At 36.8% G+C, this 21,499-nt stretch overlaps 1 protein-coding gene across 7 annotated transcripts in view; it reads left to right on the top strand.

The window, feature by feature from the left end:
• Nucleotides 1-21,499, top strand: part of COL19A1 (collagen type XIX alpha 1 chain) — a 181,402-nt gene that overhangs the window by 146,693 nt on the left and 13,210 nt on the right. For 6 of the 7 annotated variants that reach the window (XM_017739316.1, XM_017739312.1, XM_017739314.1 and 3 more), the window contains 18 exons: nucleotides 921-956; nucleotides 1,058-1,111; nucleotides 1,201-1,254; nucleotides 3,505-3,546; nucleotides 4,623-4,676; nucleotides 5,504-5,557; nucleotides 8,591-8,644; nucleotides 9,577-9,630; nucleotides 11,700-11,744; nucleotides 12,364-12,414; nucleotides 12,498-12,542; nucleotides 13,395-13,421; nucleotides 14,360-14,413; nucleotides 17,002-17,046; nucleotides 19,184-19,228; nucleotides 19,337-19,399; nucleotides 20,873-20,908; nucleotides 21,056-21,100. In XM_017739316.1, the coding sequence (XP_017594805.1) occupies nucleotides 921-956; nucleotides 1,058-1,111; nucleotides 1,201-1,254; nucleotides 3,505-3,546; nucleotides 4,623-4,676; nucleotides 5,504-5,557; nucleotides 8,591-8,644; nucleotides 9,577-9,630; nucleotides 11,700-11,744; nucleotides 12,364-12,414; nucleotides 12,498-12,542; nucleotides 13,395-13,421; nucleotides 14,360-14,413; nucleotides 17,002-17,046; nucleotides 19,184-19,228; nucleotides 19,337-19,399; nucleotides 20,873-20,908; nucleotides 21,056-21,100 (858 nt within the window). The remainder of the gene's footprint in view (nucleotides 1-920; nucleotides 957-1,057; nucleotides 1,112-1,200; nucleotides 1,255-3,504; nucleotides 3,547-4,622; nucleotides 4,677-5,503; nucleotides 5,558-8,590; nucleotides 8,645-9,576; nucleotides 9,631-11,699; nucleotides 11,745-12,363; nucleotides 12,415-12,497; nucleotides 12,543-13,394; nucleotides 13,422-14,359; nucleotides 14,414-17,001; nucleotides 17,047-19,183; nucleotides 19,229-19,336; nucleotides 19,400-20,872; nucleotides 20,909-21,055; nucleotides 21,101-21,499) is intronic. The other variant, XM_017739315.1, reaches the window with a different exon arrangement.

Here is a 21,499-nt window from a genome sequence, read left to right as displayed (position 1 = left end):
AGGAACTGTTCCAGTCACGGGACCAAGGGTCCTTCTGCCCGCGCAGGGAACACAAACCAACCAATGGGAACGAGGCTGAGCAGGGGCAGGGAAGCCCCGTGTCTGTGCCCTCAGGGCCCCTCTCCCAGGGCTCCATGGCAGGGGAGGGACCCCAACAAACTCCCAACTCCCAGTTTGCCTCAAGGGTTGCTGTGCAGTTTAAATTAAAGGGAGCTGATGCAGACATCTAAAGCATTCATGGTAAATAATTTGTACAGCAATAACTGTTTCAGTTATTCAGCTTGTTTCCCAGGGTTCTTTCTTTTTAATGCCTTTAAATAAAGTCATCTGCAGTGTCTTCAGAGTATCCAGTAAAAAAATTTGCTGATGCTGATGGTGTAGCCAGTAGGTGGTCCATGGTATTGCAGGAGTTTTACTCCAGTGACTGAGGCAATCTCTCTTCAGTCAACCAATGCTTATCAGCTGACACAAATCAGTTTATGGACAGTGCTCCAGTAGAAGGAGAAAATGTTTGTGAAAGGTGACTAGACATTCACCCTGAATGTCTTAATCTAAAATAATAATCCTTAAAGATAATTTTTTGTTACAATATTTTTAAATCTGAGTTTTAAAAATTGCCCACTTATATTTAAATTTTTATTCAACTGCTCATTAGATTTTTTTATTAATCTCCTCGCTAAATATCAAGTTTCACCACAGATCATTAATTTTTGGAATTTCTTGCCTAAAAAATAAGCATTCACAAAGTCTTGAGGTCTCTCATTTTGGCAAAATTAGATTTGGATTTAAAGCCAAACCTTAAAGCAAGCCTTTCTCGAAGTGAAAACTGCACAAATATCCCACATTCAGCATTTTTTAATGAAGTTCATCTCCCTTATCTCAGAAAGTGTAATTACTGATTATTTGGAATTTTCTTACAGGGTCCTATAGGTCCAACTGGATCAGCAGGTGTGCAGGTAGGGTAAAATTTTCTCTTTAATACAAAAACCGTTACTTTATTTTAAGAATTTTGCAGGAAATGTATTCTTATATCCTAAATGACCTTTTGTGCTCTTAGGGTCCTAGGGGACCTCCAGGATTACCAGGAACTCCAGGTACTCCTGGAATTAATGTAAGTGACAGTTTTATATCTATACAAGAAAAAAATAATGTGTACCTCATAAATGATTTAAGGCCATCAAGTTTTACGTTTGTTTCTAGGGCACTCCAGGAAGAGATGGAAAGCCAGGACTACCAGGCCCTCCAGGTGATCCTGTATGTATACAGGGAAAGCTTTTGTATTTGCTTTAGTGAAAATATTTTAAATTTATATGAGGTGAGATGGCATAGCAAGTCTAGAAGAACTAGTGATATGAAGATAAAGTGGAAATATTTCCTTGGGAAAGACAGGAAAACCGTCATGTTATGTACCTTGGCCCCAATAAAACTGAGCCTGTCTTCATGATGTTTCTTTAAGCAAGAAAAAATGCTTAGAATTAGTTACCATGTAGTTAATGCTTATCAAAAATCATGGATCTGAGTGTCTCTCAGCAGATTATTGTCAAACTTGGAAAGAGAGGTCTCTCCCATGCTCAGTTATTTTCAGTGACTTAATTTGATTTGGGTAAGTAGATAAAACTCTGAAATTGGAGTGGGAAAGATTGCTTGGTTTTTGAAGATATAATCAAAATTCAGAGGCTGTCTGAAGTCAATAAGATTTAACTCGAGAGAGATGAGGATAAAGGCCTTAATAAGGAAAACCTAAAATTCTGAAGTAGAATATGTCTGGAAGGCACAGCACATTGTAAACTAAATGTAAGTAAAATATTTGATGCTGCTATTAAACAGACAGGTCTAAATGGTAAAACTCACAAACAGCATAATTATGGCATTTTGCTCTCTTGAAATACTCTTCTCTTTGGAAAGAACATTTTTTTGAATGAAGATGTAGCAAGCAGGAGTGAATCTGGATAATTAGGGCCATTTTAACATTTTCAAAATCCCAGCATATATTATACACTTATTCAGAGATGAGCACACAGAGTTATGGCTCTACAGAGTGTGTTTGCAGTCAGGCTGGAATTGCCTTACACACAGAGAGGAGGAGCTGTGTGGCACGAGGACTGTCTGCTTGCACTCGTACATGCATGCCCTTTGCAGCTGGGGTTAGGACCCTTTCACACTGAGGGTTTGGGGTTCTGTGCCATACAGTGATAGAGCAGCTAAAATAAAAACATTAGAAAAGAGGAGAGACTGAGGAAATTATGCTTCTAGTCCAGTCAGAAGACCAACAGGTGACACAGTAATAGCCCATCTATCATAAGGAGAAGGGTGAAAAGTCAGGCCATGCAGGTTGTTGTTTTCAAGTCTTGTCACAAGATTTAAGAGCAGGTGATCCTGTCTGTGTACAGTTTACCTCTGTGTGGAGGATAAACTTCACACCTTACATAACCATGACCTTAAATTGTGCTAGATGGTGTTGTCTTACCCTAAAAAACACCTCAGCATGCTCTCAAAGGTGGTTATGCCACCCTGTAGATGGTGTACTCCTGATCATATTTCTGGTTAATTATGTTCAGCAGTGTGTCTCTTGAGCTGATATTTGACACTCATTGTTATTAACTGGCAGTTTTTAGAATACGCTAAAAAAAGTGCTTATGTTTTATTTTTCTTCTTCAAGATAGAAAGAATTGAAACAGGCTGAACAAAACCAGTTAACTTATTTTGAATATGTCTAATTTTATAGTATGCCCAGGATGATTTTAGATTTAGCAATTGCCAGATTAAATGAGAATTAGTCCTTGGAGAGTCTGTTTGTGAATGAAGCTGATGATAACCGGGACAATGAGTTTTTCACAGGGAGTCTTTAAATATATGTTTAATGGCAGGTCTTGGAAATCTGGTATGTGCTTCAGTACAGTATAGATCCACTGACTGTTCTTTAAATGGGTCAGCTTTGGTATTGGTAGCAGTTTAGCAGTGGCACCAAGGAGTTACACACTAATTATGAATGTTTAAAGGCAGGAAAAAATATTCCATATGTTGCTCATGTTGCTGTAGCTGTATTATTCCCAGTGTCTGAGATAACTTACTGAAGTTAGCTTTGGCATCTCCAGAATTTATGCTACAGTTGACAGTAGAGTCAAAGCCTAGGAGAAAGGAGGAGGAAAACAATTGACGTTAATCTGGTGAGAATACAAGACATTCCAGTAACATTAAGTTGCTGCTGATACGCTACAAAACCAACAATATTAATATGTTCAGGAGTTATGCTGTTGTCAGGGTTTGAGAAATTTCATTGAATTTGTAGTGAAGAATTACAATTGATAGGTTGGATAGACTGTGATATTTAACTGTCTCTGAAAACCTGCTTTTTCTTTCGAGTTTTCATTAAAAAATAGCTTCAACAAATATATATATATAATCAGCTCTATGTGTAACAATATAAAGTTTGGAAGCAATGAAAACATCAGAATTAGTAGTGCTGAGTAAAACATTAACTGCTGATGCCTTTTTTAATTTCAGGTTGCACTTCCACTTGTGGGAGACATGGGTGCTATACTGAAGGTAAATTTTTCAGAGATTAAACATCCTTTTTTGCTATAAACATGCTTTTTAAACAAACATGTGCAGTTGAGAGCTTCTATAGGTTCAGTTTTGATTTACTGGGCTAGCCTAGAATAGTATTGTGATTTTTCTGTTGATTTTTTGTTTTGTTTTTTAAAGATACACAGTAAAATGTATTTTACAGAAATTATGCAAAATAGTGTTTGAACAGCATGTGAGGTAGTATCCAGGAAGTGCCTATTCAGCACATCCGGTCCACAGTATGAATTGCTAAAAATATGCCCTGTTCTCCACCTTATTTTGTAGCATTAACTTCAGTAATATACCACATGGGGAAAATAGTCTAGATTTCCTAAGACATTATTTTGAAAAATAATGAAATTTTGAGTGTTCTCCAATATTCTGAAATGAAAATTGTGCTCGGGAGGATTTCAATATGAAAAGCACACACATCATTTCTACTGCCCTTTATTAATACTTGTACTTAGGGTTTATTGACTTTCTCATTTCCAAATCTGATTTATTTTAGGTCTTTCTTTCTGTTTGTAATTGTACTCTCTTTCTGCTGTACATGCTCTTTTCAGAGCTCTCTCTCTTGCTGATTCTTTATGCTTCATTCTTCATTTCTTGGTGTTTTGTGGTTAGTACTTCTGTATGACTGTAATTTAGCTGGCAAATGCTTCTCTCAGCAATGCTGGGGTCATTTACTTTTAAATAACTGTAGATTTGAAGCTGCAGAGAGTAGCAAGTAGCCTTCATCTCCACCTAATCCTTAAAAGGAAGATGGTCTGCTCGAACCTAAACAGAGGTGCGTCTGGGACTATCCAAAGCGAAGCTAAAAACGTGTTAGCACGATTCGAGTATAGAGTGTGAGAGGGGGGAAGGAAAACAAGGAAGTCTCCCTGAACAAATATATGGTTTAGAAGAAAGCAAGGACTGAAGAGAAGGCTTTGGGGTAAAATTGAGGGCTGGTCAGAAAGGCAGGAAGGAAACAGTGTGTATGGATCAGTCTGCATGGATCAGATCAATGTCATAAAAATATTTATTTGTCACTTTGTTTTCTGTCTGCTCCACAGGGCGATCCTGGCACAAGAGGTCCTCCAGGCATTCCCGGTAGAGAAGGACCAAAAGTAAGTTTTGAGGAGAGTACTTTTCATTGCTTGGTTGCTCGTTAAAAGCAAAAGGTCAGATTCTTCCCTTTACCAGACTTGACTTTTTGTCCCTATGGCATTGAGCAGCCTAAAGGTTCAAATGATTTTTGTTTCAGGCCTCTTCATGTGTCAGTTTGCCTCTTCTCTAGGCTGAGTGAGCAAAATAGCCTGAGTTGAGTCCCAGGCCTGGATAGTTTTTCTGTGTCATGCCTCCATTAAAGCTGGCTCAGATTGGACTGTCCAGCAGTGCGTTGCTATCTATAGACTCATTTTAGGTGAGTCACTCACACGAGAATCCTGCGGTGAAAAGGCAAACCTCCCATGTCTCCCTCAAGTGTGCAACACAGCTGGACCACCCTGTGCCTTTGCTGTTCCCATGGGAGTAATGCAGCCATTTCCCTGGGACTTGAAGTTTCACTGACATCAATCAAAGTCCTGTTTCACTGGAATCGGATCAAAAGCCACATGGTTTGGCATATAGATATCTCCTGTCGCTGAGCCTAATTCCATGGAAGTGAACTTTCTCCATTTCAGCAAGCATTTAAGCTCTTTGGTGCTAATGTCTCCATCAGGCCTTTTGACTAGTTTGCCTCCTAGATACAAACCAGTCACTTCATTTCACCTTGATGGAAGGTATATTTTAAAGCTTTCAGATAATTTTGAGCCTCTGCTTTCTGTTTTAGGCACTATGGCTGTAAGGGCATCATGCTAGCATATACTAAATGTGGGTCATAAAATGCCCTACAGAGCATGAAATTCATTGTTCTCTAATAGGAAGTATTTGTTTGAATGTTATGTTTTCATAGGGAAGCAAAGGTGAACGTGGATTTCCTGGGCTTGCAGGAGAAAAGGGTGATGAGGTAAAATTACTTCATTTCTACAGCAGTTGCATTCTTCTTACCTGAACTGAGTAAAGACCTAGACTGAAAATGAAATGCTCAGAATGTTATTTAGTTCTTTAAAATTGTTGAGATAGTCATGTATTGCTATAAATAGCCCTCAATTCTGATGTTTCAGAAAGATTAAATGTTATTATTCAATTAAATAACACCCTTTAATTTTTGTCTGCGAATTTTTGCTCATTTGTATATTTTAAAGCCTCACATACATTTACATGCTAATTTTTAAGGATATAGGATAGAGCAATAAATAGGCTAATGACAACTATTTTCAGAAAATGCTTCATGTCTATAACATCTTTGCTTTCATTTTGTTGGTTCCCCTTTAGAATTCACTTTTGAAAACTTTCCATTAAGCAAATAATCTGATGGGAATAGTAATAGCAGCAACTACTATTAGGTAGAAACTGAAAAATATTTGAATAGGCTGAATTTAAAGTATTTAGAGTATTTTGCATCTCATATTACATTCTTGGAGTTATTTTTATGTCTTTATGGAGAAGGAAAAAACCCAAATGACTTCTGGTGCCAAATCCAAAATAGCTGCTATGGCTTTCATTTTAAATTGAAATATTTGCAGTTAACATTTCAAGAGCAATATCTGTGCAAAAAAAAGAAAAAAAAAGAACATCACCAGAGCAGAAACTGTTAAGCAAATTAATCTGGATAAATAAATTAATTTCTTAGTGGTCTTAGCCAACTGAGGAGTTAAAATAAGTAGCCCATTAAAAAATATGTGGTGAACACTTCAAAACCCTGAAATACTTAACTGCATTAAACACATACTACTCTCTCGTCATGTAGGAGTGCTGGTTGCAAGACACAGAATCTGGAAAATATGAAAGCAATTTAGAGTGTATTGATTGAGGGGTTTGCAATTCTTTATAAGAATTTCACGTTTCTTTGTCACTAAGGCCATGATATCTTAAGAATTTTTAAAGAGTAGTAGCATGAGAGACTAGTTAAAAAAAAAAAAACTGTTCAGAAGGATGCTTGGCTTACAAAAGTAAAAAATTATATGAGGAAAAAAAAGATGCAGTTCCTGCTACTGTTTTGCCCCAGAATTTAGCATGTTGTCAGCCTAAAGTATCATGCTTATTTTTTCCTTTGGTTTTACATGATATATAGAGCTTATTATGTCTCTGATTCTTATAGAAGCAAGTGCCTCCTGAGATGGAATTCAGAACATATTCTATAAAAGGATGGGGCAGCCATAAGGAAATCTCATACAGAATTTTACTTAAAAAATAAATGGGAAAGTAACACATGCTTTGTGAGCCATATAGGATACCTCTACCAGTTAACCCTAGCAGGATGAAGCATTAGCAAAACAATTTTGACAATTCAAATACTATTAAACAGTTGAGACCCAAATAAGATATTGCAGGGAATTAAGAAGGTAATAATAAGGTAAGACCAAGTTTATGACTGGCAGATATTTTAAAGGAGTATAGAGAAAAACCACTGTATGTTTGTCATTAATGCTGTGTTAATAAGTCAGTTACTTACACATTTCCTCACCATTTGAGAGCTGGTTAGCTGCCTTAGCTCTGATATTTTTGATGTTTTAGAGCAGCTTTTGAATATGACATCATGAGGGTGCAAGTGGATCTTTTTTTCAGAAACATGTATGAAGAGGTTTTAAAAGTAACTTTTTTTACAAATTTTAAAACTTTTATTTATATTATTTTGTTGGAATGGGAAGAATTGGGAAGAACGTGTGAGAAGCCCACGTGAAGCTCTTTGAAATATGCTCGTTAACTTCCATATGCTTTCCAGTCACCCTTTTGCTGAACTTGTTATCTTCATTTTCATAGCACTTCTTTTTTTCAGAGGAGGTTTTTTTTAATATGAGTAGTCAGAATACAGAAAATGTTCCTTTGGCTTCATATTAATTTTCCATGTAAATGTACCATCAGAGTAAAGGAGTTCAAAAGGAACAGAGAGCACCTTAGCAGTTACCTTGCCACTCTGAAAAGCTGCAGAGGTGGATCAATGTCCTCTGTGCACAGGAGCAAAAAAGGAAAATCAATGTCTCTCCATCTCTACATTTTTGTTGATTTATTTCTCTCTGAAGTTTTTCCCTCAGTCTCTCCCTCTGAGCACCTATTTCCAGGCTGCTGACTTCTGTGATTTTCTAGGCTGCCTCCTTTGCCATTCCTTCTTAAACACTGCGTTTAAAATGAGAAATACACCTTTTCTGAGGGGATTTTTCTTGTCAAAGGATGGACAGATTAAATTAATCATTGCTTGGAAGTATCTATTTCTCTTTGTGGGTTATAGAGAGAACCAAGAACATCAGCTCTCGTTAGTGCATGACTTTTACATGTCTAAAATTGCACCTAAGCCTGGCGTGGCAGAGGAAAGGCTTTCAGTGACATATAGGATTTTCCCAAATCCCATCTCTGTGAGTTGCACAGCTGTATGTTTAGTAACTGGATACCAGAGTCCATTGATTTTGGGACAATCAAACAGAATACAAGCAGGAAATTAGATCATTAAATATTATGTAAAATGTCATGTTCAATTATCAAAAAAAGCCAAACCAAAAATGAGGCAGAAAGCGCCATTTCATTTAGATAGCATTGGGTAATATTGAGAAGCCTGAGTAAATGTCTTCTCACCAGAAAAAAAAGCCTTTTAGTAAAAGAAAATGGAAAATTAGTCTCTAAGGAAAAGCTAGTCATCTCCTCTTATCTGCACAACTAAAGACAAAACTATTTACAAAATATAAGCTAACAATGTGAAAGGTTGAAGGACAAGTGGTGTTTATCACTCATGCAAGGAGCTGCCTCTAACCTGGTTCAAAGGATAACCTGATTCTCTTCCCTGCCTGGTGGGGTGACAACTTTTAAACCATTACTAAAAATAACGTCTACATTTTAGAAGAAAATGCACTGTAATATAGTCATAGTACTGCTAAACATGCTGAATATAAGTATTTTTGAGGTATAAGTGGGAGAGGAAATAGACATGTGCTCTTTTAATTTCCAGGGTCTTCAAGGTGCTCCTGGACTGCCGGGTATACCAGGACCAAGCGGCCCATCTGTAAGTGCCTGGCATCACCTGTGATCTAATTTATTTCTGCAGGAGTTGCTATAACTACCTAGTTTCTTGTCCTTTCTTTTGTCTTTGGGAGAGTAATAATAAAATCTTACCCATTCTGGCTCTAGTAAAGTAAACTATACTGGTGTTGATGTTACTGAAAATACCATAATTGTCTGGACCCAAAGTTTATGTAACTTAAACAGGTTTGAAGTTTTGACATTACTAGAATCTGTGAGGTTAAATGATTTATAATGTGCAAACTTGCAGTGAATTATGTATTTTTACCCAAGTTAGCGTCATGTTAGCAATAAAATCTAAAAATAATTCCAGCTAGTCATTCTGAAAAAAAGACTTGGTGCCAAAACAAAGTAATTACTCAGTTTCACAATTCAAAAACGAAGTATGAGAAGAAGCTGACCATATTTAAAGACACGGAAATATATCATTAAAATTGTTGGTATTACTGAGAAAAAGTTCTCTTTTAAATGTTTTCAAATTTTCTTTTCTACATATGGGATGGAATCACCTTAGTTAGTGTGATCATTATTCTTTCCTAGGTTTCATGACAATACTAATACTTCTTTCAAAAACTGTAGCACATTTAAGAAGTTTAATGTGGAATATGTGCCAATAAACTGGCATTTAGCAGTAAAACGTGATTCTCAGCTGTATCAAGATGTGCCAGTTAGGGTCAGCACATTTAGTTTGCCAAGGTGAAAATGCAAGAGCAAACACAAGTTTTACCCTTCAAAGGACTTATCAGGAGGACACAGCTGTTGTGTCAAAGAGAAGAGAAATATTTAAACCTGAAGGAGAAGCATAATTAAGTTTACACGACCTTCAAAAAGCACATGTTTTAAAAACTTAGTGACACTGCAAAAATACTGTGTTTCATTCTTCCTAACTTATATAAACAATTCCATGTTGTGCAGGGAGTCCCAGGAAGACCTGGACATCCGGGTCCAGCAGGAGCAAAAGGAGAAAAGGTATTCCTTCTTTTAATTCTTGGTAGAGGTCCGTGAAGGTTTTGCAATCCCATTACAGTGTGTTTTGGGCTTTTTTAAACAAGTCCAAGAGTGTAACAAGAATTTGGCATGCATTTCAAATTTTTGCTTGTGTTTCAATACAAGTACTTTTCCCAAGCAATGCTGTGCATATGGGCTTGTATCTTGAAGTGCAGTCCTTGCGGTATATTTAAGTTGCAGAGAATTTTCGTCAGGTATAGCACATTATATAAAGTTTAGGAAAGTGAAAGTATGTTTCTGGAATAGAATATGACTAGCAACTGCTTGCTGTGCTTCTCATTCTTTTACCAGTATTATACTCAAAAGTAATTACACAAGTACTGAAAGTTATTGGGTGTTAGTTATTAAGCTTCCTTTATACTTAATTTACACTCTTGTAGCACTGCTTTTTTTCAAACTTTTATGCACTCTTATCAGGAACTTGATATTATCCATTATAACTAAGAGGTCAAATTAATTTCTTGGGCACCTCAGGTCAGTGCAATACAGAAGAGACAAGCTTTATTTGCTGCAAAATACTTTCTGGGACAAGTTCTACATTTTGTGTAAGAATACAGATTTTTTTTTTCTCAGTAGTACTCTGGAATTTTCCAGGAATAGCACTGCCACATCCATGTGTGGGATCCTAATTCCCTACAAAACTTTGGTATGAGTAAGAAAGAAAACTATTTTGTAAAGCTCTGAAATTATTTCAGCATAAAATTTGGAGAGTTGTCTCCTTGCTGATCACAGTAACAAAAATTTGCTCCACTTATTTCCTTTTTATGTAACTGAAGGCAAAACACAAGTCTTTGCTAGTTCCTAGTTCGCAATTCCCACACAGGTGGGAATGAGAAGCTCCTGCTCTACAGCTTGTGTTTCATCCTTCTAAAAGGGCAGAAGTCATATGGCTGAAGAGTAATGAAGTAAATTGAAATATAGCCCCAGTAAATTTCTCCTCCTTCCTTCATCTGGGACGCACTTGAGAATTGATCACATAATGTGCTTTCTAACATAATAGTACTTTAATTCCCCATGGAACTCTCCAAACCACTCTTGGGAGGCTGGCAGTTTCTAACCATTAGCAGAGGCATTTGGAAATTATCCTAATATAAATGTTTAGTAAGAATTGTATTTTTCTGCTGAGATAATTACTGGCATTGAACATTTAACTTGATTTTTGACACCATAGTAATTTTAAATTTGTGACTTAGTGTCTCACTGACATACATTTAATAAGATCCAACGAAGTCAGTGAAAAATTCTGACAGACTTGTTCCAAATTATACAGTGTATTTATCTGAATTGTAGTGATGAGATTTTGAAAAGATTGTTTGGGAAATCTTAAGTTGAAACCTTTGAAGCTCTCTACTATTCACAGACCCCATGATTCTCCTGGGGAAAAGTCTCAGCAGCTCTGCTTTTTGAAAAATAATCAATTCAGTTCACAACAGCAGAACAGGCCAGAGATATGGGTAACAACGGATGAATATCTTACAGTAAAAAACAAAAAGGTATTCATAATAGAGATATTAATAAGGAATATTCCTTAAAAAAAATCCTAATTTATATTCAATATGTTTCTAAGTAAATTGGACTTCTGAAACTTTAGTTCTTCTTTATTTGAATATGAATGATCAACTGAGGACTGGCTTTTGCAAAATAATATACAAAGCATAAAATGAATGCTAGCTTTTATCTGCCAGTTGCTTAGAAATGATTATTAACAACTCTTTTTTTTCTTCTTCTTCTTCTCCCTCCTGGTACATATGATATGTTTCCCAGCCCAGGTTACCCCTGCTATTTTGCCATAAGGAAGTTACTACACATAAAGCAGCAAGTAACAAACAAAACAAAAACTAGTGCAAAGTAATGATTCATGCCTTCCCTAAAGCTTAAGCAGGAACATTGCAGGAGAATTTATTCTTGACATTACCTGCTCTTATTGACTGTATCTCTTGTTTATTGTCATTATGGTCATCATAGCTTGAGTGTGGAATAGATGTGGCCAGTTACAGTAAATGAGTTACATCAATCTCTTGCTGTACTAGGGTAGTGAAGGTTCTCCTGGGAAACCTGGACCACCTGGGCCTCCGGTGAGACATTTTGTTTTATATCTTGCATTTAGATTAGGAACAATATACTTTTGAGTAAAATGTAATGTAATATAAAGAACTGACTGTTGATCTAATGAAAATAAATATTGCAGGAAGGTAACAGTGTCTTTTTTCAAAAGGTTTCTGTGTTCGATTTTTTTTCCTTGCAATTCATCACTGAGTAAATTCAGATCACTAAAGCCATTTTAGAAATCTGCTCAAATTAGTTAATCTTGGTATCCAATATTATTAGAGTAAAATTGACAGCTTGTATACCTGAGATCAGAGAACCCAGGCAACCTAGAGAAAGTCTGTGGAGTTCACTGGACTCCAAATTAACTGGAATAGTACCTAACACAACATTTACTCTGGAGAATTATAATATTAAATATCAAAATATGACATACACTCATTTACAGGTTTCTTGGTTTATATTTTTAAAAAAAGAAGTCCCAAGCTGTGTTGGTGTGTATCTTACATTCTTCTGAAATCTGGAATCTTTGACAAATTGAGAACAAAAAGGATACCACAGGTTTGCTGAAGTACTGGACTTGAACAGGGCAATAGTGCTGCCTTAATAATTCATAAGTGACACTTACTTGGTTTTTATGCTTTAAAGGGTATGCCTTACAATGAAAGAAATGGAATGAGCAGCTTATATAAACTGCAGGTATTTCTCTTTAATGTTAATTGCTTTTTTTTCAATCCCCACCTAATTTTAGCCCAACTCAACTTTTAAACTTGCTGTTACAGGGAGGCGTGAGTGTCGCAAGTTACCCAGGTCCACCAGGACCTCCAGTAAGTGTTACCAGAAATCTGATTTCTAGTAGCTAATTGACATAGAAACAGAGGATGGTTAGTTTTTGATTTTATTCGTGAAAGATTGAAAAAATAAGGATACAATTGGTATGTAACAATGTCTGTGATTTTATGAGCCAAGCATTTTAGCCCATTTTGGAGAGCAATTTATTTATTTATTTATTTTGATTAAAGTATTTCATCCTAGCAAGTAAAGACTACTGAAATGGTACATAATTTGGTATTGGACTTTTTGTGAAAGTATTCTTATATCTAAAAATGTGTAATATTTTACTTATAGTTTGTGAAGGTATAGTTTTTTAGTGGATGAGATTTGGTGCCAGAAATGAGAAGCTCACGAATTCTGGTCTGAGTTCTTTCACCGGTTCACTACATGTAGCTACAGTGCAGAAAAATATGTAAAACAAAGAATTATATTGTGGGTGTAATACAGGGCTGGTGTCTTTCACACTGCAAATGCAGCACCTTGCAGCTGGACACTGTTGCTTTGGTTCTATGGAGCCAAAAATTCTGTGCACTTATTTACATTCTCCTCTGTTTTAGCATCATAGGCAAGTTCTGTTTTGAAGTGATTGTCTCTTTGGTAACCACAGTCATGGGCTGGCACCAAACAACAGAGCTGTCTTTCTCTGTATTCTGGAACAGTAAAACAAACCCCAAAATATTACTAAGATTTTATACTAAATTAATCAGCTGAGAGGGCTGGAATTGATCATGATTTCAAATGCGCTGCATTAGCAAAGTGTATTCATAATTCAGTCATTGAAATCGACATCTTATTGTGTAACTGTTCTTCTTTAACTGTGACTTGTGTGGTTTTATTTTTTGCAGGGTCCAAAAGGAGATCCTGGAACAGCGGTATGTACCTATTTTTTGGTTTTGATAGAGAATTCCCCAAGTAGTTTGACACATGGTACTTCTCAAGGACAATAGGAAACCCAAACCAAAACCTCTCAGCACTGACAGCAAAAATGGGGAGTTGTGAGACAGTTTTCTAAAACAGTTTAGTAATCTGTTTTCAAATAAATTCACAAAGCCTTTTTTTTGTTTGTTTCACCATAATGCCTGGAAGCTGAATACATCATTCTGAGCCAGCATCCACTTCCTACTCAGAAAACACCAAGTACCAGAGTTTAGGTGGGAAAACTGAGATTTGTCAGAGACTTCAGGAAATCCAGACAGCAATTTGCCATGATTTGATTTAACTGAGAATTGCTGAAATACTGGAATTGTTGGCTGTAGTTCAAATGTCCATGGTAAATTACCAATTTTCTTTCAAAAAATAATTAAAAGGACCTCTCCACTCTACATGATAAGCTGATTTCTCCAGTGGAGCATGTTTACAGCTTTCTTTCAAAACTTGAAGACCTATCCAGGGATCCAGCATGTGTGTCCCTTGCTGCAGAGTAACCTTTTTTTAGGGAACAGAGCACAGAATTGCTTGGAGCTTGGTTCTCTGATTGACAGTGTATGCTTACAGCCCAGGGCTGTACTGCCTGGAGGTGCTTCAGAGGTGACCTTGGCTTGCAAGAGCACTGGAATAGAGTCTTCTGTATTACATCTTTCATCAAAATTAAACCAAAATTAAACCAAACTCACACAGAGCCTCTGGGAAAAGCTTAATTTGCAGATTAGTAAAACAGGGCATAACAAAATCTGTTTACCTGATAACTGGTTAGTTTTTTTACGATCTCAAATTAAATAATCTCCTGTTGCTTGCTGTTCAACATTCCCCATTTTGAGTAAAGAAATTCTAATGGATGCAATCTTTTAATTAAAAAAAAAACCCAAAACAGGGAGACCCAGGACCAATGGGATTGCCAGGACTGGAAGGACTCCCAGGGGAAAAGGTAGGACTCTTAAAAAGAAGTTATGACTTCTTAGTGGCCACTATCTGCAACTAAATGTCTTCTGAAGCCTTGTTTGATTTATTTTTCATGTGTAAGTTAATGTTTCTGTGAGAAAAACCCTTGCATACTTATTTATATTTTTCTTTATTGCTTTAGCGTGGGTGTAAATAATATACTCACTGAACATGAAATTTCATTTTCTGCAAAGGAAAATTGTGTGTAGGAGGTAGAATACTACTATACTTAAAAGTAATATAGTTAATATTTTCCTATGTATGGTTCTTGTTCTCTCTTGAATATCAACTTATGCTTACCGTCCATCTGTCTTGTTCTCAGCCTTTTGCTTTCTAATTGTGGAGGCTGATTATGAATGTAAAGATAAGCTTTTCATAAAGGGTTAAAAAAGTCAATATTTTGGTATTCATTTCTAAATATAGCAAAGTACAAAACATTTAGCAGAGAAATTTTTAAAAATCTGTAAATATGTTTTCTGTCAGCAAATACAGTTCAATTTTGCACATAACTTCTAATTCAAGAAGAAAAAAGAGTACATTTTTTTGCAAATGAAATATTTTCCAGCTTTTTGAATTATGCTATTAAATGACTTAATGCAAAAGTATTTTACTGAAACCTATTTTTCATCACAAAGAAATGTAAATTAAAAGTTTCCCACTCAATATCACTGTGCATTCCTCCTACTTGTTCAGTCAGTGACAAGATCTAAGGTAGGTGTCTATACTAGGTGCTTAAATTACATGAGATGGTTCTTGCTCTGGAAGTCTACAATTTACAAGCAATTAAAGACTAGTCTGATTTCAAAATGAACAAACACAGGGAGGTTTTACAGGTCTAACTGAGACAAAGTGGGAACAGGAATTAAATAAAGGGAATAAGCAATGGATCAGATCATATAAACCAGCTAAGTGAGTGTTTGGCCCTCTCCCAAAGTAAAAATATAGTTTCCTTAACTAAATTTGGTCAAAATTCCACATTTGTGGTGCAAATAAGTGAACAGTATCTCAGAGCCTGCCAGTCCCAGCAGTAGAGTGCATGCTGGGTTTTAATTTAGAGCGATTATGCACCTCTGTGTAGCAGAATGCCATCTTCTACAGACAACATTGGCTGTAATTCTGTGATAATTTCATGAACTGCCTTAAGAACTTTGTGTCCTCTGGATAAAATGTCCCTTCCCTCACCTGTGCTGACAGTGTTTGGTGCAGCTGTGCTGCAAGCCACATTGCTGAAAGGATCAAAATAACCCTGAAAAGAAAAAAAATGTTTCAAGGGAAGTGTTAGGAATTTCTAGCTTAACTGTCATAGCCAGCATACAGGGAAAACACCCCATGTTCTGAGTCCAGAATAACCACTGGGGCAGAGGGCAGTGCTCCAGACAACATGCCCTGCCTGCTGCAGGCACTCAGTGCTCCCCACTCAGTGCTCCCCACTGAGTGTTCCAGAGGTGCATGTTGCATTCCTCACTGAGTGACTTCTGCCAGCCTCCAGAGCAGGAGAGGTTGAGCGTGTCCTGTAAGCTGCTTCCTCCAGACATGAGGTCAGACATGTAACTTGTCATCTGTTGCACTTTGTGTAGGGGAGTTAAGTGTTTCTAATCCCTAGCAGCATCATTGTGCACCTGAACAAGATGAGGATGAGACAAACCACCATAACTCATAAGAACAGGAGCCAGAAATCCCAACATTTCCCGGGGCTCTTATGCACAACACAACGTTGCTCTAGCTATGTTATCAGAGTTTTAGTAAGTCTGCTCCAGGTAACAAACTTACCTCAGAGAAGTATTCCCCCGTTCATACGGTTTTAGCAGTGCCAGGGCTTTTCTGACATGAAAAAGAAATTTATAAGAAACAAGGAGCCTGATTTTTTTCTTACATTTTTAACTGGCGTTACATGAAGAGAGCAGAGTGTTGCAGACCAACATGTCAACAGTGGGTAAATACCTCTGTGCAGAGTTTTACCACTTGTTGAGCTCTGTCTGTCTGCTTTGGATTCCAGTTCTGTTGAGAAAGATTAATTTGTGCCTGTAATTCATCAATTTCAGCCAAAAAACAACACTCTCCTAGCTTAAAGCATAGATGAAGGTGGCTGTGTGCTATAACGAGAACCTTTGCCCTGAAAGGGCCATGGCACAAGCAAACAGAGGACGTTGGCTTGTAGTAAATGGATGACTGGGTAGCAGGAAAGCAAAAACTTCTTTGAAAAGTACATCTTAAATATGGGAATGTTTATATGAAAGTGAATTACTCTGTGTAAATTTTGGTCATTGTCATGGCCACAAATTACAATTATTTGGAGAACTACAGATAAGTCAGGGACTTTCCATCTCTTTTCAAGGGAGGCCTCGAGCAGACTCAAAGGGAAACATTATGTGAGAGAACCTAAACAAAGGATTTTGGTTACTTGCTTAAGTCTGTAAAATGAGCCAGTGGCACAGATAAATATTAGCATTTAGCCTGGCTCTTGTCATCATTTTTAACTCACTGAATAATCCTTTCTCATGTTTTAATGAGAATCCACCAAGAAACTTCTGTATTGATTGTTGTCGTTTAAACATAGATTTATCTTTTCTTCAGGGTGACCGTGGACCAGCCGGCGCACCAGGAGTATCAGGGACACCGGTATGTATATTCTTTAAAGAAAGCTCAGCTTTTTAGAAGCTGAAAAAACAGTCAAGCAAGGTGCTGAGCTGCAATCTCGATCATTGTGGAGCACCAGTGCTTGGCTTGTGCTTTATACACAAGTATGAAGATTGTGAGTTTTCCCTAAAGAAATTAGAGTTCTAATAGCAGCAAGGGTTCATATTATTATTAAAATGACAAGTGAGTGGCATGAATACATGATAAAGCTGGAATTTGAAGCTGCATATGCTTAGTTAAAAATGTGAGATTCTTCTCATTGCCTCTGTTTAATATAGATAAAGATGTTTTTTGTGTTCTTGGGAATGCACAAATTTCTGAGCGTATTTCTATCACAAAGAAAAATTATGAACATTGGTTATTGCAGTCTACAAGGATTTGCATATCGAGTCGATCAAACATTTGCTTTAGGGAAATGCTTTTTCTGCTATTTACGTGTGGTATTCAGAGAAATTTCTGAAAGTCATCGAGAAACTTTGTTGTAGGTGAAAGAAAAAGTAGCTAATGATAAATTGAAATTATAATTATTCATTTGTGTTCCTAAAGGAAATGAAGATATTAGATTGCATTCACAGTTTAATAAAAAAGTTTATCCATATTTCAGGAGGCAATATGGAGTTATTTATATGCAAATAGATTTATTATTAAATTTGGGCAGCTACCAATACATTCAGGAGCTGTTTAAATTATAAATATGTGTTTCATGAAATAAAGAGACGTTTGTGTCTATGCACTCCCATTTCCATTAGCCACTGATTTAGTCTGTTTACTGTGAGTTCCAAGAGAGAACATCATCTTAAATAGCCTAATTTCATTGGGTTTTCCTAAAAAAATTGCACATTAAAGGGGAAAAGTATTTCTCTGAGTTTTATAGCAAATATAAGACTTTCAAAGTTTGTTGTTCTGAAACAGATTTTGCACTGTTAATAATAGCACTGTAGCTGGTTAGAATGATCACAGTTGTTCATTTCCTATGAATTTCCCACTGGATATATCCCAAGTTATTGGATGTTCTCTATTCAAGTTGGATAGGAAACACTTAATAAGGTCCCTTCTTCACTGATGGAGTTCCATTCTGTTGATTATATTTAGTTCTAATAAAATCCACTGAAATAAAATATTTTCTCCTGAAATAAAGTGTTTGCTTTTACATTTTATGCTGAGGAGTTTTAATCAATAAAGTAGTAGACACGTGACACAAAATTTTTCAGTACTCTAGGAAGAGTTTGAGACATATCCATATATCTTGCTGGAAAAGAATTTGTCTTCCTTACCTGTCATTATTCCCTAGATTGAATAGTGGACCCTTTTGCCTATCCAGGAATATAAACCTCTTATTTTCTCTTTGATGTTTTGCTGAGATTACTGAGGTTGTCAGGGAAGCTTGCACTGAGATTCTGCAAGCATTCCCACTGATGCCCATTTCCTCAGCACCAGCCCTCAGTCCTCCTGTTCCCAGAGTTGTCCCTGGTGTTGACGGGTTTTATCCCTCACTTGTACAAGTCACCTGAGGATCTGGTCTAAGGATACTTTCAGGAAATGTAGATTCAAGTTGTTCAAAGAAAGGCATCCTACAGAAAAGAGACATTTAAAATCAGCATTTAAAGGATGTCATAAGAGGGGATTGTGAATTCTGGCAGGCTGAACATAAAATGACAATAAAACTGGCCAAGAAAGAGTGTGAAGAAAATTTGGAGAGGGCCTTAAGTCAGTGGAAAAGTCATATTTAAAAAAAAAAAAAAATCAGGACTAGAAAATACCTGAGGGAAAAAATCTTGATTTTACATATATATTGAAAAATTTTGATCTGGCTATGGCTTCTCAAGATGGAAATCATGGTATTGTAAAAGAAAATTTCATAAAAACGTCCCAGTATTCAGGAATGGTAAAGAAAACCAAGCAATTAAGTAATGTTTAACACAAGACCCTGTTCATTAAATATGACAAAAATCTGGTAAAATATTTCTCTTTCCTTTTGTAAAGCATTAATGAACAATAGCATGAATATTTCACTCATATATATATATACACATCTATATATTCTCTCTTATTTTTGACATAGAGAAAAATTTTATTTGGCTTCCTAATAATTTCAATCTGCACTATTCTCTTTCTGCAGGGAAAGCCAGGATCTCCTGGGTCCCCAGGGATGCCAGGAGAACCTGTAAGTACAGATTTGAGTTCTGGATCCTTACGATAGCAAACAAATATTTCAGACTCTTAATGCAAGATTTTTCATGCAGATTTATATGTGTGTTTCCTTCTTTCTTAGGGTGAAAGAGGACCTAATGGAGAGATAGGCTTCCCTGGTCCAGAAGGGCCGCAAGGAAAACCAGTAAGCAATTTTATACTGAGTATATATTTTGTTACAAAAGGATGTGTCTTAGTTTAGCAGAAGTTACAAAAGAAAGGACGTTACATCTTGCTTTGTGTTAGAGTAGGTAACGCGTGAAGAACACACAGAGCTGCAGAGCTCAATGTTAACCATCCAGAAAAGAATTCCTGGTATTGTGGTGTTTTAATAGTTAATGTAACCGAGATGTTGCTTTTAAAGGTCTTATGAAGGTCATTTGGATCTTGTTGACATAAAGGTTACTCTTGTACTTTTTCCAGGGGGAGAATATGAACCCAGACACTCAACACAGTCAGTAAAGAATGGGGTGACAGAATAGGTTCTCAGTTTCAGTTTAGATAGAGAAGCGTGTGCTTCACGACTGAATAAACTTCGTGACTCTTCTGTATACAGGTGATGCAACGCTGCAGCTGAGGCATTTAGTGTTCACTTAGGAGATGTCTAATCTGATCTCTTTATGTAATAAAAGTGTGACAGCAGTGTAGTCAGCACTGTCTGAGCTGCTTTTGAAAACCTCATTGACATTCTAGAAGGGGTTCAGCAAGGGTAGTGCAGGGCTCATTATCTCCCCTGAACCTTGGTGTTTTGGGGATGAGCATGAGAAGTAGACCTTTGCAGCTTGTCAGCACATCTCCACATTTCACTTCTGCCTTGAAAGAAGAGACAATTTCTGTAGCTACAGAAGCAAATTAGCCCAAGGTGCCTAATCTGTGCAAAACTCCACTTTGCAGTATATGAGGAGAAAGAAACATTCCTGATGTCTCTGCTCATGCAAGTTGTCCTTTCTCAGTGAAACAGCTGTGAGTTTGCCACATGTGCGGATCCATAAATATCCTACTTAATTAAACACTGCCAGAGCATTTATCTTGCAATTAGCTGGCATTGTGCAATCGTTAATATACTCTCTGTCATTATTTTGGCCCATACCAGCTAGGACTCTCAGATCATGCCCATTCCATTCTGGAGGATAATGTGGGCCTGGAACAGTTTCCAGCAGGTGCTATGAATGCAAACACCTTCTTTGGGGAAGGAAATAGCTTTAGCCCAGGAGACCAAAACTGTGCCATGCTACAAGTCCTAAGGCCCAAAGGATGGATCTGGACACGTAATAGTAAGGCATAATCTCTATAACAACAGAAGGGTAATTCAGCATCAAGGCTAATATCTAGAACAAAAGAAATCTCTCCCATGGTTGTATTATGATTAGCTGGGACTGAAAAAGTGCATGTACGTGTCCACAAATATTCCCCATTCCAAATTTCCCTATAATTTTTCATTTAAAGTTGGGTGTTTGTTAGATTTGATGCACATCTTGATGCTCTTTGCATTTCTATATTGTAGCCACATAAACTGCTGCTTCTGCAGCTTCAGAACATTTACTGATATTGCACTAAACACTGTGCTTTACACTTTATATTTTTAAAATACATAAACATATTAATTTTTTTTTCTTAGGGAATCAATGGAAAAGATGGATTGCCAGGTCCTCCGGTAAGAGAACATGGTTCTGTGTATTTTATTCTTCACAAATACCACAGCTGTTCGTCCAGGGCAGTTGCTTGCTGTTCTGCTAACACATGAATATACAACAAAGCCTTTAATTGATAAGTTTATGTTTTCTCAAAAACCATTTTTCAGGGTGCTGTGGGGAGACCAGGAGACAGAGGACCCAAAGGAGAACGTGTAAGTCCCTATTATGATAACTTTTTCTCTTTTTACTGAGCATCTAAACACCTTTTCAGCACCTATCTTATAGGCAAAATCAAGAAATTAATTCTCTGTGAACTTCAAGCAGACACCTAGACATGTAAGAGGTTTAGTCCTAGACACCACTTTAAGGAATTAGAGTCAAATTGTCTTCTGCATTTAGAGGAAAAACACATTTTATAGACTTTCTAACACAGTTGGCCTGGAGAGTGTAAATTGATCAATAGGTTGAAAATTGGAAAGTACCTAATTCTGTTGTGTTGTTTTCAGACTTTGCAAAAGCTATGAACTTGCCCTGTTGTCATCCTTTCTATGTCACAAACACAAATCATGTTTTATATAACACAAGCTTGTCACACTTAGGCAACAGGAATG

The sequence above is a fragment of the Corvus brachyrhynchos genome, unplaced genomic scaffold, assembly GCF_000691975.1.
Source record: "Corvus brachyrhynchos isolate BGI_N302 unplaced genomic scaffold, ASM69197v1 scaffold136, whole genome shotgun sequence".
NCBI lineage: Eukaryota > Metazoa > Chordata > Aves > Passeriformes > Corvidae > Corvus > Corvus brachyrhynchos.
Note: the sequence above shows the minus strand (reverse complement) of the source record. Positions and strands in the feature narration are given on the sequence as shown.